This window comes from Lissotriton helveticus, chromosome 4_2, assembly GCF_964261635.1.
Source record: "Lissotriton helveticus chromosome 4_2, aLisHel1.1, whole genome shotgun sequence".
Taxonomy (NCBI): Eukaryota; Metazoa; Chordata; class Amphibia; order Caudata; family Salamandridae; genus Lissotriton; species Lissotriton helveticus.
Window position 1 is genome coordinate 133,928,575 of NC_136064.1, and position 20,639 is coordinate 133,949,213.

Below are 20,639 nucleotides of genomic sequence, written 5' to 3' on the forward strand. Positions count from 1 at the left end.
TTTTACACTGTGTTGTGGAGGGTGTGACCGTTCCAGCGACAGGAGATTTTCATGATTTCTTCATAAGCACAGAGTTGGGATGTCTGCTGCCACATGTCATTGGTGTTTAGCCAGCTTATTTGATGGCTTTTCCTCATATAGGTGTTTATGAAGTTCTGGACTTTGTTGGTGGCGGTCACTGTTGTCCTCCAACTTTCTGCTGCATTCAGAAGGGCAAATTCTATGTTGCAATTAAAAAGCCTGACTTTGGCTTGCCATAATAGGTCTTTATAGAACCAGATTATCTGTAGCTGAATGAAAGCAGGCCTTTCTTTGCCAATTCTAGCCTTGACATTGGCATTGGTGCCACCCTCCTTGTCTATGACACTACCCAGGTAGGTGCATCGCTTGCAAGAGTGACAGCAGCTGTACTGGCCATGTTAGCCTTCATGATCTTGGTTTTTCCCTTGTGGATGTTGAAGCCAACGTGTGCTGCTGTGGCTGATACATTATTAGCCTTCTCTTGCATCTGCTTATAGGTATGGGACAGTAGGGCCAGGTTATATGCAGTAAAGTCAATGGCAAGCATAAAGAGAAAAGGCGAGCACAATAAACCCTGGAGGGGACTTATCCTCACTTAGAAGGCTTCAGGAGTTGTCCTCCTTACAGGTCATTCCCTCATAAGAGATCCTGATGAGTCTCACAAGTTTATCTAGCACATCCTAGTGGTGGAAACATTTCTAAAGGGTCTTTCTGTCCACACTGTCAAATTCCTTCTCATACTGTACTGGGTGGATTGTGTAGACTTGCACTGTTGTGATAATACAGTTAGTTCCACCCACAGATCTGTATAGGTTGTGTATTTCCCTCCATGAGTTGCAACGGCTCTGGGCTCAGTGAAATTGACCCACTTAAAGATTGGGGGCACCTGGACATGAACTTGTTGGCCTTCACGTGGGGTCCGGGTGAAGTAGGTTTGGGATTGGAGTTAGGGTTAGGGGTCATCAGGGGTATGATTCTTTGGAAGTAGCTATAGATTTTCCCCTGTGGGAGGGAGCCCAGGGATTAAACTGAAGTACAGGGTGCTGTTTGTCAAGTAAGCATGGCAGCGTCCCCCAGGGCAACGTTTTTGGGACACACAAGATCTTGCCCAGTGGCCCCTATCACAGGGATGCTTAAGCACCCTAGAAGCCCAAATAGACACACAAATGGAGCATCCCTAACTTAAATGCCATTGTCAGTGAGCACATAAGCCACAAACAGCAAGCTTTACCGGATACTCCAGTAGCATGACGAGAGTTATGGACAAGCTTCCCCATCTAGTCAGTCAGTCGCTATTCAGGTGGGTTTCTCCTCCTTTCATAAACAAGACATATTATCCAAAGCCCTATTGTTGCAGGCGCATAAAACGGAGCTCCAGATTGACCTCATACAATAGATAGGAACAGACTAAGCTCAACAGACCTCACATTTCACCGGACAGACGCAGGCCAATCTTGCTTGTGCACCCAATTAATGGACAAACTGATTTCACTTCCAAAAATCCTATGGGCCTTACTAGACAACGTTAAGAATAACAAATCATCAGAGACTAACCAAAAATAAAAGGGAGCAGCTGCGATTAGACCCTCAACAGCACTCCAGTTGATAAACTCATGCCCGGCTACAGATATCCATTCCAAGGAAAACGTAATTTGTTTGACAAACTTACAGCCATCCGTGTGCACTATTCAGCTAGACTTCACGGCCCATGTCTCTGAAGAGCCTGCCCTCAGCCCCCTTCAAGTTTATAATTCTCCTGTTTCAGGGCTGCTTTCTCTCCCCGGAAGGGCAAAAAAGAAACTGAGAAAACCCGCCAAAAATGTGTGCCTACGAAAAAGACACAGGGAGCTATAGGCCTAAGACAAATACGCTACCAAAGATCATGAAGAGCTAGTCAATTTATTTCCAATCTTTAACAAGAGATACAAACTGGGTATCTGATCTAATCTAATCAACTCAGATGACAAGGAAACATTGGTCAGCACCCAGAGAAAGGAACTGCCTCCCACTCCATGAATCACTCAGAGCCAGCAAAGATCACCAAACAATGACTCAGCACATGGCATGCCACGTGACACATCATCGTCTTCAACCTTAATACCAGCTGTGCCTGAATGAATGGCCGAATTTCCATTGTAATCCCTGGCCGGCTCAGGAAACCTCTCTATTCCGCTGAGTACACATGCTCCCTCTCAAATCGGGAGCAAAGCACAGACCTAACAACAATCTCTGGCTAACTCTCTAGAGCTGAAGCACCGGCCCCTTCAAATGGGGCCGACACCACCTCGGTTCAGCCTCCAGCATCTGTCTGCTAATCGCAGATGATTATTCAAATTGGACCTACCCGGTGAAATATAATGATCACCGTGGCCAAATCCACGAGGGACAACAACCACTCCGGGACCGCACATCAAGTCCCAGCCTGCCTCAATCCAGAAAATACTCAAGATCCCACAAGAAACTGTAGCCCCCTGCTCCACCAACAAGTATGGTCTAACCAAAAATTTGAGCCCAGGACACCAGCTCCATGAGATAATAAGGATGTTGGCCCACCAGATCTTAATAACTGTGCACTTTAAAAACTTCAAACCAGAGAATCCTCTCACCCCGTCCCATCAAGGATTGGCAAAAAAAGGGCAGAAAAGAATCAGGCTGGCCTAATATTTATCCCTCACTACCCTTCCAGTGGCCACGCGGACATTCTGAACAGAGGGATCCTGCTTGAGATCCGGTCAATTGAAGCTAATTACTGTCCCCAGATTTAGACGAGATAGCTGGGTTGGAAGAAGCTTCCTTGTACATGCAGCATGAACCTGGAATCAGCTGCCTTTTGCCGTAAAAACGTGTCCATCTTTGGAATCCTTTAGAAAGGAAGTAAAAACCTGGCTGTTCTCGGCATAACTCTAGACACCGTTCTTGAGATACGAGGATCTATCATAGCGCCAACACGCCCACGGGCATTTGCGCGCTTTACAAGTTGATAAATCAAATCAAATCAAATCTAAAACTACTTCATCACATCCTGTCGCTGTCACACACCACCACGGTGGAACTACACTCCGAAAAATTAGCCTACATCCCTGGTACACGGGTCCTCAAATCTACCATCACACAATGCGACTCAAAAGCAGCAAACAATGCCATACTGAAAGAAGCCTCAACCTTTGATTAATGGGGCACAGTACTAGCACCTACCTACCCACGGAAATATCTACACATCTTACTTGAGGCCCCTCAGACAATGCACACTGAAGGGAGCTTGGGGCGTATTACACAACTGGTTTGTAATCTCATTGCTGACTACAAACCCCTCTGTGGTGAAAAGGAGTGGATTATCAGATGGCAAGCAGTAGCGGAGTACGGCAAGGGGATATTCCTGCATCCAAATCCTAGTGGAAAAAAGCCACAGTATGACCCAAGCACATGGGAACCCCCAACCAGGCCAATCACCTAACTCACCCAGACCGGGAATTTGGCTTTGAAAGATCATCTCTCCATCCTCTCTTGGAATATGTTCGGGCTGGCCTCAACACTTCGCTCCAATCAGGGGCATGAATTTTTAAGCAGGTACAACATTATTTGCTTGCAGGAGACATGGGAACTGACCCCCATTTTAATCTATGGGTTCCACAAAGTCTTCCAACCGGCAAGGCAAACAAGCCTATTTGGGCGGCCCTCGGGCCGGTATCCTTCTGGAACAAACAGTTAAAGCAATGATCTCCTTACCCACGCAGGTTCAGAAGAACATACAGGCTTTATCCATCGAAGGCCTACAAAGTGGCCAGAATTTCTTCTCCTTGATTTTTATTATCTGCTATTTAAATCCACCCAAAATATCAAAAGCACACGGTATGGGGGCCCTGTGCTCGCACATCAAGGAAATTATTGAACCCAATCTCAAACAAAATTGAACTGGTAGGGGACTTCAACACCACACTTGAGCCTTCGTCACAACCCCGCCCAAAGGAATAATGAACAAATGCAATTCAAAAACTTACTTACCACAACTGTTCTAAAATCAGCAGACAGGACTCCATTAGCTGCTCACCCCATTGTTTATGAATATCTTGACAATTGATTATATCTTCATGACAAGTGGCTTAATTAACCTTCTACGGAGCTTTCACATTGTAAATCGTACAGATAGGGATCACAACCCTCTGGTTGCAGGCTTGAATTTAAATGACCTGGTAGCAGATCCATGCCAAGACCTTGGCGATTAGATGGGAGACAAACTGGCATGATGACCTGAGAAGCTGTCTTCAGGAACACGCGGGAAACTTCCTTTTAACAAATTGGGACCAGCTGACCAGAGAGTTGGGAGTTCCTTCAATAAGACAATCATGCGGATCAAAGTAGCCCTGTATAGGGGCATTCAATGTTTCCCAAACAAACCACTGGCATCATGATGAATTATACTTACTTGAAGGAATCTGAGGAAGAAAACCCGCCATCTCAAATGAAACCCAACATCAGGAAACATTTTGGTAGCAAAAGAAGCGAGGAATGCTCACAAAAAAAAGTTTGGGCCTTGAAACAAGCCCAAGAAGACAAAGAATGGAACACAAATGTTTTCATGCTCAAAGATGGATCCCTAGCTAGATTCTGCCAATGTATAAACTCCTTAAAATCCCTTGGACTTCCGAGATCTAATGCAGTTCCATCAGCAGCATGAGAGAACCAATGGCAAGGATGGCGGAGGTGGTCAATCCACTTGTGAATCCTGTGCTGAATTGTTCCTTGACCAGCGGCGTTGTTCCTGGTGTCTGGAAAGAGACGAGGGTGGTTCCGCTTCTCAAAAAACCGGGCCTTGACCCTGACCTTCATGCTAACTATCACCCGATCTCTCTCCTACCTGCTTTTGCTAAAATCGTCGAGAAGCATGTCCATAAGGTCCTCTATGCCTTTCTTGAGTCACATAGCCTGCTGCATGCCACCCAGTCTGGCTTCCGTACCAACTTCAGCACCGAAACGGCGCTTCTCGAAGTCAGTGAGGCTATCAAGGATGTGCTGGATTCAGGGGGCAGGGCCATGTTGGTCATGCTTGATCTGTCGGCGGCCTTCGACACCGTCCCTCATGAAGGTCTTCTCCGCAGACTGTATGAGATAGGTCTGCGTGGGACGGTGTTGAAGTGGTTTCAATCTTACCTGGTCGCCGGCACGTGGTCTGGGCCCCCCCTTACTCAGCCGAAGTGCCGCCGCTGGAGGTTGGAGTACCGTGCTGAGCCGTGCTGAGCCCGACACTCTTTAATATCTTTCTGACCCCTTTGGCGGTGCTGGCTGAGTCCTTTGGGGCCCAGATAATATCATACGCCGATGACACCCAGCACCTTTTCACGTGCGCAAAGGGGGCTGAGTTCGATGGAGAGAGTATCTGTGGCTGCCTGGGAGCTGTATTTGAATGGTTTCAGGGTAATAGTCCTAAGTGTAACCCTGGAAAATCTGAGGTGCTCTTTTTTGGGTGCCAATCTGACCCGAGTTGGCAGGAATGGTGGCCGCATGACATGTTTCCACCGGCATCTTCCTCCACCGTGGCGAAAAACCTGGGGGTCAAAATTGATAACGGCCTGACTATGAAAGCCCAAGTTCTTGGCCTTGTGGGCGTCTGCTTTGGCTTGCTTAGGATGCTTCGGAGCTTTCTCCCTCTGCTCTCATTTGACCATCGAAAGATTACCGTCCATGCCCTCATTGGCTCGAGGCTGGACTACTCCAATGTTCTCTACCTGGGTTTGCCCGACTACCTGCTGCAGCGTCTTCAGGTAGTCCAAAATTCGGCGGCCCACGCCATTTATGGTCTTCCCCGCCGTGCCAGTGCCTCTGACCTTTTATCCACCTTGCACTGGCTCCCTGTCAGAAAGCGAATTGCCTTTAAGGCCCTTACTTTGGCCCACAAGGCGCTCTATTCTACTGGAGCGACCTATATCCGAAAAAAGCTAGCCTTTTATAAACCTACCAGGGCTCTGAGATCAGAAACTCTCTCTCTTGCGATGGTGCCAGTGGTGAAGAAGGCCCGGACTGGTGGACGCTCCTTCAAACGTCTTGCTCCTCAGCTCTGGAACACTCTCCCCTTATCACTCCGCAGCACTGCCAATTTGCTTGCTTTTAGAAAGGGACTTAAAACCTGGTTGTTTTGTCTCTAGTTTTCTGTTTTCTTTTTCCACTGGTCCTATTTCCTGTTGTGTTATCTGTTAGTTGCTGACCTGTTGGTCTGAAAGCGCCGGAACACTTCTTTGGAGTAGCTGAGCGCTATACAAAACCCCCCCATAACATAACATAACATAACATAACATGTGAGAAGCCAGTTTTTGACCCCCAACAAACGGTTACCACGGCTTTCGAGCTCATCGGACACAGAAGATTTACAAACACCATTCCAACACTGGAAAAGTACAAGACTTATAAAATATATGAAACCAAGCGGTGTGCCGGTTCCAAACGGAATGCTGGCCAGGATCTTTCAATCCACCCCAGAGGCTTGGCAGTGGTTCTGGCCCCACTATTCACCACTGCCTACACCCTCGGAAGGGTACCTGATGAATGGAGGGGCTCAATATTTTGCCAATTCACAAAAAGGGAGAGTATCTAAACACTAGTAACTATTGCTTATATCACTATTAGTCTTGGAAGCTACAGCATACACCTTTATCCTTGTGGAAAAACTGGAAACCTGGAACAAAGATAACAAATTGCTCTGCTTCTTTCAAACTGGCTTTCGTGGAGCTACTTTGTTGACCTAACCACAGCTTTCAATAAGGTTGGCGGACATTCGCTGTGAAAGAAACTTGCAAACTGGGGCATACCACCATCACTTCTAACGGCCATAATATCACTCCATTCAGAAACCTGGGTACAGATAAAAAAGGACCCACATCTCAGTCAGCAAACATCAAGACACCCAGAGGTTTGAAACAAGGGTTTCTGCTTGCCCCTCCTCTTTAATCTGTATACAGCAAACCTGGGAAACGCCCCAGCCAAAAGCAGCCTGGCTCCTCATCAACTAAGTAACCGAACTTTACACATTATGCAGTATGCAGATGACATTGTCATCATGGACAACAACATAGTGGGTGTCCCACGAGCCTTGGCAAGCTTAAACAAATATATAGTACACTGAACCATCTCATTATCAACTCCGATAATACAAGATCGTAGTAGTAGATTGGCAAAAGCATAAATATTACATGCACTATAGGTTGTAGGAAAATTAACTGTTTGCAGAAATACAAGTACTTGGGGGGTCTGGATCACAGAAACTGCAAGTCCCATTGCCCACCCAAAAAAGTGACCAAAAAATCAGCGGCTATCACGTATGGTTTAATAAAACTGAACAAGAAGCTCAAAACTCCCTGAGCAGAGTGTATTAGGAAAGTTACCCAAGTTGCGCTTCTTCCAGCATCAAGCATTTCCAGGCCAATGCATGGCCTACAATAAATTCTTTCAACTGCCAAAACACCTCTCCAGGGCAAGACTCAGGTTGGAGCCCGGGCTAGTCAAACCTTCACTTACCCTTGAGGCCGACTACTTGAAATACTATATTTAAATCTTAAAAACGCCGTCTGTGCAACTACAAGCAAGAGTCTTGGGTACACCCATTGTGCTGCTGCCTAGCCCTAACAATCAAAAGGTGGAATCTCCCTAGATAATTATGCCTATGTGAAAAAGCAAACACCTGCCTCGAGGCCTCTACTATATGCTTCACACAAAGAGAACCTAACATGGCCCACTGTGGAAGATTGCACAAACAATCAGGCAAGCCGTACACCCCGCCTTACAACTGCACCTTGGCCTTGAATAGTGCAAATGCTGATCCCAGATTACTTCAAACAAAGGGCTTCAAAAGGGAACAAACCAAGCCTAGGAAGCTTACTGGTCGCGGCCACCAGACAATCAAACCTACAAGTCCACGGAGCAGTATCCCCAGATGGCTCTCATAAGTCATATGTGATCATTCACACATCTGGATTACCAGGGCATGAATTAGCCATGTAAAAGCACCTTCCAAAAAGAAAAATCTCAAAATAAGATGTACTGCAATTAAAGCAGCCCTGGTGCCCGGAACATCCTGGGCTGTGATAATCCCCCGTTGGAAGGGGCCACAGTGCTATGGTCCAACCCACATTTGAAAACAAAACCTGAGACAATTGCTGGCACTTAAGAACCGTATTTTATCAACTTATTTTGCTCTACAAGAACATGTTTTTCCTTTTTAATTTGTAATGCAATGGTTTTAGTTAACTTATGCAAATAAACGTATTCACTGATTCATAGTGCCTGACTCCCTGTCAATTCAAATACCGTTTGCAAAACACTTTCAGGACTCAATAATGTAACACACACTCCTGCAGCCTTGCATGGTGGTTTGTGGGTTCCAGTCCATCAGATTCCCTAGCTTGGAGCCTGATGGTTTGACAGACGGGTTATGCTTTCTAAATCTTTGCAATTTGTTGCAATTCAAGTTGTAAAAACATACAAAGAGGAAAGTGTAACAAGGTAGATGTAGAGGAAGGAAATGAGGGTGGTACAGGCTATAAAGAGGGCTGGTGGGGGATAGTGATTGCTTGTTAGAGTCTGGAGATGGGAGCACCAGAGGGTGGAATTCTGGTCAGGGGAGGGTGGATATGGATAACAGAATCCACAGGGGAGTTGGCTTTAGGATGGTTGAAGTGATTGTAGGTATCAAGATAGCATTTTAGGGCTAAGGTAGCAGTCTGAGAAGTGATTCAGGTATTACAGCAATGAAGCCAGAACAACCTCCTGCAGCTTAAGGACCCTGCCTTGGTGAGAGAGTAGTGTCTGCTACATCTACCCTGAAAGCATTGTGGACATTGCTAAGCCTGTTGAGGGTTGGGCTAGTATGGTCACTATGATGAAGGCAGTTGAAGGGCTGCAGAGCTTGGTTTCCATGGAGGAGTGGAAGAAATGATGCCACCTTGTTTGAATGGTTTGAGGGAGAACAAGGCTGCAAGGTATCATGAGAAAATACTGAATTATGAGTAAGTTGAAGCTGGAGATTTGGAGGACTTGGATATCCTTGGGACCCACGTGATAGGGCAACTGAACACAAGGGGATGAGTGGCATAGGTGGGAAGAGAGCCAGGCACACACTGGAGCTCAGTATTACATCCCAGGATGTTTATGGGTGTCCTCTTTTTGCCAGTTCCTATCTGCATGGTGGTGAGAAGGTGAACACCTGAGATGTTTGCAGATCCCCAAAGGGTGAAAAGAGGTGTTATTATTGTGCAATGCAGCATTGCCATCATGTATACAATATGTACCCATGAGAGGGAAACTTTTGGGGGCTACTGTTATTGGAGCCATGTGCTGCCCACTGCCCACTGCTGCCCACTGCCCCTTCAAGTAGACTCAACAATTGGATGCAGTGGCAGGTTGAAATTCCAGAAGGCCTTTAATGTGAGTGATTATAGCAAATTGGGAAAGGTTTCTTGATGAATCTTGGCCAGTTTTCAAAACATGGAATATAAAAGTCAATCAAACAGCAGTATCATGAGATATGTGGAGATATAGGCTGAGAGTTCCTGGATGTTTTATTTTATGGTGCGGTGATAGCAGGTGGCCAGAAATTATACATGTGCACATAGTTGCATTTATTGTTAAAACAATACAAGAGATTGGGAGTAATTGTGCTGATCGGACTCACCTGGAAGAGTTTAGCACAATGTGTTAGAACCTAGCCTGAGCAAGTGACAAATATGTGATGTGGGCATACGTGTGGTGGTGAACATAAAGGGAGGATGTGACCTAACTGGAAGACGAATTACATGCTCCCGGCCTTCAAAGAGGGTCAGACAGGAAAACTCACTCTAATGTCCATTTTACTGCTTAGATTTTCTGGCAGGTAAAATAAGGGCCAGTGCTCATGTACACCATACATCTGGGTTCAGGAGCACTAGGTCACTTATGTATAGATAGAAGAACATCTCCCCTGGAGAAACCACTCTGCCTAACTAGTAATAAGGCACTAACTGGGCTATGAGTATGTGGACATCTAAACTAGTCTGTGCTATAAAGGACCATCTAGCACTTTCATTTTCATAGATTTACCAAACCATTAACCAGTGTTATCATAGCTAACTTTATAAGTGTTTTAAAATGTAGATGAGCGTATCCTTAAGATCCGTGGGAGGCAGACTGCAGCCTCTTTTTGAAGAAGGACAGTTGTGGTTCTAGGTGTACAATGATAATGTGAGGTGTAGCATTGGAAGAGTAAACGTTTAATTGTAGAATGAAGCACAAAACTCAACAATGGCACAATTTATTGAAAAGTAAAGTAATCAACACTATGATCACTGGGCCACAAAGCCACAGAAAGGGAACTTGACTGAATGATAACCTGGCTGTGTTGAGACAGGTCAATAACTGGAAAAGTAAATGATCAAGTAGTAGGAAAAGAGGGAGAAAGTAAAGTAGAATTAGTTTGAGCAAACATTAGGTGAAACAGGAACAATTTGCTGATTGATATTCCAATTTATCAATTAGCTATTTCTTTTGGGCCCTCACATACATAATACCTTTATAATCTGCCACATCATGCAAAAAATCAACTGTCCTATGCAACAACTCTGACTCCTGAATGACATATCCTGCATCAAGCATACATGTTCTCACAAAATCATCTTCGATAGATAGATTTGGAAACTTGAAGCCCTCAACCACGTAATATGTTTGTACCAGGCATGCTATAAATATGAGATGTCCTCCACTTTTTAACTGTGATGTGACATTTTTCAGGGAGCTGCAGAATTCCTTTTTGTTGGTCGTGTGACACTCCAAGCAATGTTTCAAGAAGAGGCAGTCAACCGGGGGCAGGGTCGTCGGAGACAAGGGGTTGCAATTGTTGACATTATATTTAAGAACTTTTGTGGTTTTTCCTCGCAGCACATCTTGCTTCTCCACCCATGTTTCCCTAAAAATAAAGATATATGTACAGTTAGTACCTGTATTGGTAATATTTAATAATGTTTTTTTCTCCAACTGATGAATCCCTCTTGTTCTATGTAAAGCCGCATCATGCACTTACCTTAGGCCAGGCCCTGCACCCTTCACTGTGTGAATGCCCATCACACATTCTAGTCCCTTTGATTTCTTAGTTATATTATGTTATAACTTATTTAAAATAACCAGAACACGCTAGTGGTGAAAATATTGTTTTTTGCTGAGTTTTTACTAGGATATTTCAGTGTTTTTAGTTTTTTTTTTACATTTCCTCATGTCTCATTCCAAAACTTCAAAATAACATCTATTTCGCCTTTGTTATTTTTAATTTCAGTATTTTTTTTACATCAGCATGTGTTAAGGCTTTAGAATGTAATCTAACTTATAATATGACTTTAAATTTTGAATTCCTGGGGTTAATTGATATTATTTTTAATTGGGCTAATGTCCACCCTATGGCTAGGTTGCAGGGCCTGTCTTTTGGCCATGCCCTGCAACCAAGCCTATATATGGCCAACTACCTCGGTGCTTGGGTTCCAGCAGAGTGGGAGTATTATTTTTTTTAGTAACTCTCACAGACATCAGATCTCAAGCTTTTTCCTCAATATACTTTGATACTATACTTTTGATGAAGCTTCTAAGGTACTGCCTTACAATGGGGTGGACGCATGCAACATGGGCACCACAAGTGTACCACAGTACCTCACGGGAGGGCCACACTGGGTTGAGTGATTGTACAGCGATATCGCTGACCTGATAAAATGATTTAATTTATTATGGGAGGGCTCTCTTTGGGACTCCTCCACACTCTCAACAAGTGCCTGGGTGTCAGGGTTTCCCTGGCCTGCCACCTGAGGTTCCTTAATTTTGACTCCATTTTACATTCAAACTCCATTTTGTGTTGCCTTTACGCAGGCTGCATGATTCACGAAGTGTTTCTGACCTTTGGACTGCAACGTGTTGAAAACCCCCTCTGTCCTTGTCTTGAAACCCATCTCAGACACCAGCTGGTCTAACTAATTCTTGTCTGGAGTACCTAATCCTTGTATCAACTATCTGTTAGCCTTTAGTATTCTTCTCTTGTCGTATCTTATCGTTTGGCCTTCGCTATTCTCTCCCTGTGTTTTCCTATTCCACAACCTTTTCCTTTGAAGCACGCAAACATGTCCTGCCATTACTGATTGACCTGTAGGTGGTGTAATTGATTGACTTATCGGGTTGGGCAAGAGCACGACTCAAGGGGGATGTTCTGGTTACATGATGCCTTGTTTTGAATGTTTTCCTATTCGCTAATATTTAGCAGATCTTGTATGTCCATATTAGGCATTTTGAATGCTTGCAAAAGCTAGGACTGCCCCTTTCTTTTATGCTGAGTTTGTAACCCTAAGCATTTAAAAGGCCTCTGTGTTGTGTACTCTTTAGACTGCCTCATTCAGTTGCTAAGGCTTCTGTGTGACGTAGTCTCACTTATAAGTTTAATAAAGATGTCTTTTCATATTTCAGCTTCTGTGCCAACTTCTTTATTATCAAGTACCCCTGAGAATGAAGACTTGAGTTTCTTCAAATCGCGCGGCCAACGTGGGATTCATCAGAGAAGTGACTTTCTGAGGGAGTGATCTTGTCAGGAGACTGAAATCTACTGAGGAGGACAGGACAAGACTCTACTACGGAGGTACTCTGTGCACAGGGATTCTGGAGATTCCTTGTCTCTGCATTCCAGTATATTTCTGATCTTCCTGATTTTGATCCTCCACATGATGTCACTCCTGACTGAGAACCTTTTTGGCGTGAGTATTCTAAAAGAAAAAAGACTGTTAGTTCATGTAGAACTTGGCAGTTACTGTAGCTTTGGAATTTTGGAATTTGTGTTGGCCAACTTTGAGTTTAATATGGATTTGATATGCAAATTGCAATTTGTGTAGGCAGGTAATGAGGAGATTTTTCTCCATCTGGTTTTGTTGAACGGTGCACGTACGAAAAGTACATTAAGCACTACTTTGATTGTAATACTTGCATATTCTGCAGTATTTTTGGCATGCCTGTTTTCAAGCTCACATTGAAGAATGTGTTGCTTTTTCTGAAAGGTACCATGGTGTGATGTGAAGTAACTTAGCCAGGTTCCCCTAGAGGGAATATCTAAATAGGTTTAGATTTAAAACCATATTTCTTCCTTGGTGATTCTGTATCCCAGGGAATTAAAATATGACATAATACAAAACAAGGATCCTTTGTTCTGTGCATTTTTTTTTTATATGCAGAATGATTTTTTGGTGTTCTGCTAGCCAAAGCTAGTGAATTGAGTGTATTTTCGTTTCTTGGATATACATCAGTCTGTTGGGCTGTTTTTTCAGTCTTTTGGAACATTATTGAGAAGCGCTTCTTGTAAATATGGCTTACAACTAGTATTTACAAATGGTTTGGTTTAAGTACAGTCTGTGGGCTGTCCTCTGTTTTGTCCTGAGTATTGATTTGTGGGTTAAATGTGTGTTTAAATGTCTATGTGGTTTTCCCATTAGTGCAACTTCTGTAAGTGAATAGCGATGGCGCTATTCACGAAATAATTGGCTACAGCGCGCCATATTGTGTGTCCTGAGTGTTTGACACCTTTCTGTTTATGTCTGAAATGAGCTCAATGTGTGGTTGTGTTTTTTTCTTGAAGTTTTCAATCTATTAGGCAAAATATCTAAATGCTTAAAAACTAAAATTAAACAATTCACATTCACTAGGAATTAAAAAGGCCTCAAAACGAATTGTGTGTTTTGTAGAAAAATAAACTTATAGCATTTTTTACTTACATACATTGTATTAGATATTAACAGGCAAACACTTCAGTTGAAGTACATTTTTTGCTGAACTCAGACGCATATTATAGAACACGCATTGATGTGTCGTAGTTTGAAAAAGACTGCCACCATGCTCATGTTACGATACTGAGAGGAGAACTTTTATTGCCACTGAGCAAATAGCTGTCTCCTTTGTAGGTCACAGAATAGACAGGAATATTTACTCAAGCCTGGACTTTGCCATCAGTTAAACACGGGTGAATGTTTACATTTCAGAATGTTGTTTTCAAAAGGTTCCAAAAATAAGGTTCATTATTTTGTATTACAGGAAGACATTTCAATTAAGGGGTTTCCTCTCTTTAAGCATTTTTTTGTACGCATATTCTTGGTTCTGTTGCTAAATAAAAATTTTCCTTTTTAGAAAGAAAAAAATGGCGCAAACATTTTGTCATGTTATAAGTTAGGCTTCTGTGCTTATGCTTATAAATTAATGCGTCTAAAATGATAGTCAAGTGTTGCAGCTTGCTTTTATATGTGGTATTATCAAACATGATTGGGTTTATTAAAAATAATTATTAATTATGAAAAATAATTATTGAAAATAAGTGCTACAAAATTCTTTTTTTAATATTTACAAAGCTTAATACTCATACTGTGACCTCCTAGCATTATAATTTGATTTACGTTGTGTTGTCCTGCGTAATGAGGACATTAGCATATGGAATTTTACTTAGCGCAGGCGTAAAAAACTCATTTTTCTAAGGATTTATATGAGATATGTCTAATGTCCAATCTCTGCAATGTGTAAAGAACATTCTGAGGATGATTAATATGTAACAAAATTATAGGATATTTATTTTTAAGTGCCCCAAGTATCAAAATCGAATGTGTGTAAAATAGACCCTTTGGTGGTTTCGAAAGACCATTCAAACAGCATTCTTGCCATTTAAAATAGCTTTAAAGTGCCTTAGGCTTCAGTAAATTCACACATTTAGGTATAATATATATTTGCAGGTTGTTCCCATGTGGGGTTGCTTTTTATGGCTCAGTGAGCCAATGTGCCTGGTGCAAAGGTTTGAGTGTAATATCAGGGTTGAAGGTTTTAACTCTAAGCTAGATCTACTGAGACGTTCATCCATTTAAGGTAGATGAGCTGAGTACTGTTGCATAGGGTAGTAACACACATTTCTTCTAAAGCTGGTATGTTGTGTTATTAGGTTCTGTGAATTATTCACAGTAACTGTTTTAATAATCTAAGTATAGAAATAAATTGTAGCCCCTAACAGAAGTAATATATATATATAACATGTGTTTTTAAATAGAGTGAATTATTGCAGGTTAGGCGGAATTAGGAAGGCCTTTTGTCTTTGACAACTCCAGAGTGAGCAGAAGCTGGGGGCTACGAGAGCTGCAGAGGCCGGCTCAAGTCGCGCTGAGGTGTTATCTTTAGTTTCCCTGTAAACAATGGAAGGAGGCTGTCATGTCGACATCTGTGACCTCGTAAATTAGGGCCTTGTCTCTGTGAAGTGCACAATGACCTTGCTAAGCGGGCCTCTAAAAGGAAGGGTTTCTGGTTTCTCCGTAAGAACATCAAAAAAATTAAAGAACTTAATTCCAAAAGGACGATATGAAAAAGGGTTTCTTTGAAAGTCCCAACATCATGCTAAATGCTCTGCAGAACTGATATATTTGTATCTCTGCTCTGGAAAAATAATGTCCGCTAGTTGCTTTTATTTGACAGAAAACTAAGTATTGCATTAAGTCTTACACAGAAAATAAGACAAAGCTCTTTATTAAAATTTTGAAAGCTACATGCCTAAGTGAGAACGATTTGCCAATTAAGAATAAGTGGAAATTGTGGCGCGAGGCTAACATGGAGTGTCAGTGAAACAATTTTACTTTTAAAAAGTTAAAATGGCTTAATGTTGCAAGCTCACTGACAAGATGGTAACAGTTAAGTAATGGAAATTTATTTTTGTGTCTGTTCATGTATATCATGTTTTGTCTTCTGATTACAAGTTATAAAAGATATTTGTTTGTTATAAGAAATGTCTCTATTTTGTGTGTTGTGTATTTTTTTTTTTTTTTGCTTCTGCCCACAGATCATTCATGGATTGTTCTGGGTGATTTTAAGGCTGACAAGACACGTGAGGTTGAAAAGAGATGTGTTTTTGCATAACTCCTTTGGAAAGAAATGTTTATGTGCTTTTTATGTTTGTGTATTTGGTCCTATCATGAATTTTTCTTGTTGGTCCTGTATGGCAGAAGTGACATAGTAGATTGTATTGATAGCCGATCACCACTTACTAGTGTCCAGCTGTCAAAAGGAGGGTGAGGAAAGTAAAAGAAAGTGAGTAAAAGAAAGTGTGAGGGAAGTAAAAGAAAGTGTGTAAAAGAAATTGTAATTAAACCTGACAAATTAAGCAGGCCTGAATATTGGGTTTTGGGCTGCAGGTTCACAGTGCATAAAGTACATGACATGAAGTGTGTGCGTCACCGCTCATTTATATATGCTATTGTTTTGTCTATTCTTTTTGTGCTTGATATACAGCAAGTATATCTGATGGCTTGACATGTGCGTTTTTTTAAATGTTTTGCATGTGTTTGTTTTATGTTGCTGCTTTTGATACTATTATAAGTTTACCTGTGTTGTGAAGGAATATACATGACGATGCGTATCGCTGCACAACAGGTGGGTAGATTTGCTCTGACACTAAATTTCACAGATATGATATTCTCATACTGTAAACAAGACAGACAACACTTCATTAGTGTATGTCAAATTTGGCTATAATGGTATTTGAAGAAAAATAAAAGAGATATACAGGATCAAAGTGTGTCACCTGCTGTTAGTCACGTTACTGCCCCCTTCCCTTAAGGAGCAGGTAGCCCTAGATTTATGTATCCTGATTGGACGTAAGGATAAATTATAGATCTGTGACTCTTGTACATGGTGACCTAATTTCTATATCACATTAGTCAGTTTTGTTTTGCTTCCTAAGTAGTGTATGGCTTTGTACCATAAAGGAAACAAGGTTTCATTTTTCCCTGAAGAAAGGAACTGGAACATTAGCTGAGATTACTGTATATGGTGTAGCGGCCAGCGGTAGAGTTAACATTTGTGAACTATTTTTGATTTTTGTTCACCGAAGTAATTTCTTGTTCTTCCTATGGATTTTTCTTTTGTCACTTCTCCCCTGACCGATGTCGCATCGTGCCTAGTTATTGGGGATTTTTGCTGTGTACTAGTTCCATTTCCCTTTTCCATATTCCTTTCACCAGTCAGCTTTTATTATTGTAGGTGTATTGTTCAGGTTCACACTTCCAGATTTCAGTAATGTACTAGGAACCCCTATATTATGTATAATTCCCTTTTGTATGACTAGACTGGTTTTCAAGAATTTTCTTTAGGCCTACTTCGATGTTTTCCAGTCTGACTGTCAGGGTAGTGATGGACTGGTTAACTGACTCAATACTATAGTAAGATGCGTTTTCCACCTCAATAGGAGATACCTTACATTTATTTTTTTGAACATGACAAATTTTCAATGACAATTTTAATTTGGATTTTTACCCTTTTGTTCCTTTTGCACTATGATACTAAAATTGATATTGAGATGAGAACATAAAGAGATAAGAACGGAGATCATGAATATAGTGAAAGAAGAAAGTGAATGGAGGGACAACAAGGAAAGGGAAGATCATGACAAGGAGAAGTCACATAGGATAGCCTTACTTACTGTTGTAGTTAGTTTGTGTCAGTTGATGGATTTGCTGTAGAATGATGAACATTGGTGTAAGGGATTTGATTATGTGGAATAAGGGATTTGACCAAGTTGCAGTGTTTGTTTGATGTTCATGGGGGCTCATGGGGATGACATGTAATCAACACCTCCCTGTGTTCTGCCAGCCAAGATATTCCCTGTGTAGGGGATCGGGCTATACCAGCCCTCCTATACGCAGAAGATGCAGTATAGCTAGCACGCTTTAGAAGCTTTTGGATTCCTTTGGGGCCTTAATGGGATCCGTGGATCTAACGGTTAACATAGCCAAATCACATACTATGATCATGGGCCAGAGAACAAAGAAGCCTAAAACATTCTATGTTGAAGGTGTAGACCTGTCTAGAGGGGAACTCTTTTACTTATCTGTGGGTATTGTTTGATGAGAGGGGTTTGTGGGTATCTCAACAGAAAGCTAAAAAACATTCTGTGGCAAGATCGATACCTGCCGTTCATGGTATTACACAGCGAGCCAATCAAAGCCATGCTTAATATCTACAGATCCAAATGTATTGCCATCGCAAAGTATGGGTCTGCAATCTGGGGTTATAAACCAGTAGGGGGTTGACAAATAGTCAAAAATAATTTTCTCAGGGACCTGCTTTCGCTCCCTTAATCTACCTCTACGTACATTGTACATCAAGAATTAGGACCTGGCTTTGTTTCAGACTTGATAGGTCGGGCGCTAGTTGTATGTTGGCTAACAATCTGGTTTAAGCCAGAATTGGTATTGAATCGAGAGATTGCCCGGGAATGTGTTTCCATGGAGAGAGCAAGCTGTATTCCATGGCTACGATATGTTAAAATGACTTTAAGTAATCTAGGGTTAAAAAACACTTTTTGAACATGATGTTTTAAGAGAGAGAGGAGAGTGAGATAACAAAAACCTCAGTCAGAGTATACCACTTGCTAAAAATGTCACCACTAGTTGATACGTATCTGAATATTGTCACTAAGCCTTACCACAACTTCCTTATTATCAGATTTTGTTTTAACCTTATGCAGAACCTCAGGGTTGGGGAAGGGTGAAAGACTTAAGGCCATGCACATGTGATATTTTTTCTACTCAGAACACCATGCACTTTACAAAGTTTTGAGATCACTCTAGCGATATGCATAGAACGTTTCTAATACATGTTTTGAAGGGACATGGCTTCACTCAGGTCAGACCTGCACTAGTATATTTGTAGATGCTGTATGACTCTTGGGAGACTTTTAGTGGCCGCAGTTAGTTTCTGCCTGACTAAATTAATTTGTCTGTATTCCCTCCTGAGAAGTTTCGCTGGAAATATAATCTGGATTGTTTGCCTTCTCCTGAGATCTTATAGAGAATTATTATTATTTTTCTTTTCTAGCGGTAGCTTGTTTTATCTGTTTTTATCGATTTGGCAAAGACATTTTTTATAGTACCTTATTGTTGTGGTATATGCTGTACTATGTGTACTTTTATGGCTTTTATTAACCGAATAGAGTGGTTTTGACTAACAGACATATAATCATCGAGCTTCCTCCAAAGGATAGTATTTGATTGAGTCTTTAGGTGGAATGTGCTGAGGGTATTTTTGGTAATTCTGGTGAATTGCGGCTAAGCCCACCAGTTTTGTACAATTAATTGATGAGAATCTTTCCATTCTCATAGAACGGATCGAATATGGTGTGAAACAGTAATTTCTCTTTTTATTGTAATTGGGATACCAGTCTCAAAATTGTGGGTATGAGTAATGAGTTCATTTTTTAAAAGCTACATGTCCGCTAGAGCTCAGATTATATAGAGTAGGTCATGTGTCCATTTCTTGATGGGGGTCGAGTTTATATATTAGAACATTGATCTGTAAGACATTTGAAATGTCCAGATCACCAAGCTTAAATGGAAATTTAATGGTTGAGAGGGGAAGGGATCAGAAGGAGGGCTATGGCCCTTTCTCACTGCTATTCATTTTTCTGCAGAGTCATTAAAAATATTTTTCCCTTCAATCTTGCATTTGATATTATGCCAAAGAGAAGCAACTGAGGAGTTTGATTTTGTTTGATTAAGTTTGCAATCTAGTTTACAGATAATATGGGCTGTGCTTAAAAGCATTATTAAGGAGATAAGGATGGGGAAGATAGGTTGAACCAAGGTATGCCTTGTCTATTTGGTACCTGTGATGATCCGGTAAGTTAAGGCCATCAAGGTGTTTTGGTAGTCTGACTTTCTTAACTGCCGTCCTCAAAGTTTGAAAAGTATCATGATATCCAGCGTTTTAAAGGAATCATCAGATAGAAGAGAGGGGGACGTGCTTATGAGGGAGTGATCAATGGAAGATCACCCTTCTGATGGTTTCTATGTAACCTCACCATGTGATGTGCTTGGGGGGCCATTTCTCTAATCATTCTTTAATGTGTAGGACTGTTTATTTTCATTTTATCGTATGGATAGCATCAACTTATTTTTTCACCCTATACCCAAGTATTTCATTTGCTTGCTTATGTTTTAATCCTGTATTGCTAGTTGATGACGTAATGCAATGGTAACTAGGTTGGAGAATTTCTGTCCTGTCTTTATTGAGGTTTTATACACAGATCGGTGCATATTCGTGTATTGTGTCAAGGATAGCTGGCATGGCCAATGTGGCTCATTCTGGAAATATCAGTACATTGTCTCCATATGCTGTTAGTTGTTGAGGGCCCACTGAAAACATTATACCTGGAATATTTATGTTCATTCTTAAGCTAGTGAGGAGGGTTACTAACCCCAATAAAGACAGTAAGAGGGAGAGAGGACAGCCCTACTTGGTACCTTCTTTAAGGTTGAAGCTGCTGGTTAATTTACCATTTATATTTATTTGGACTGTAGGATGGTCATATAGAGATATATTAAGTTTGCATGTTGTGCCCTAAGTTGAAATCATCTAAAGTGACTTGTAGAAAAGTCCAGGAGACTTTTCCAAGCACTCTTCAGCATCTAGTGCCAAGAGATGAGAGGGGTTCCCCAAGGTATTTGCTTTTTCAATAGCATGACTGAAGAGACTAATGTCTGCACTGAATCTGCCTTTAATACAGCCAGTTTCTGAAGGCTGTATAATCAATTTAAGAATTGGTTCCTGTCTAAGAGCTATTT

At 41.7% G+C, this 20,639-nt stretch overlaps 1 protein-coding gene across 1 annotated transcript in view; it reads right to left on the bottom strand.

Annotated features, from left to right (window-relative positions):
* Positions 1 to 10,293: 10,293 nt before the first annotated feature.
* Positions 10,294 to 20,639, bottom strand: part of LOC144752124 (indolethylamine N-methyltransferase-like) — a 48,882-nt gene continuing 38,536 nt past the window's right edge. Inside the window, exon 3 of the mRNA XM_078640067.1 lies at positions 10,294 to 10,945. Coding sequence (XP_078496193.1) covers positions 10,519 to 10,945 — 427 coding nt within the window. The 3' untranslated portion in view covers positions 10,294 to 10,518. The remainder of the gene's footprint in view (positions 10,946 to 20,639) is intronic.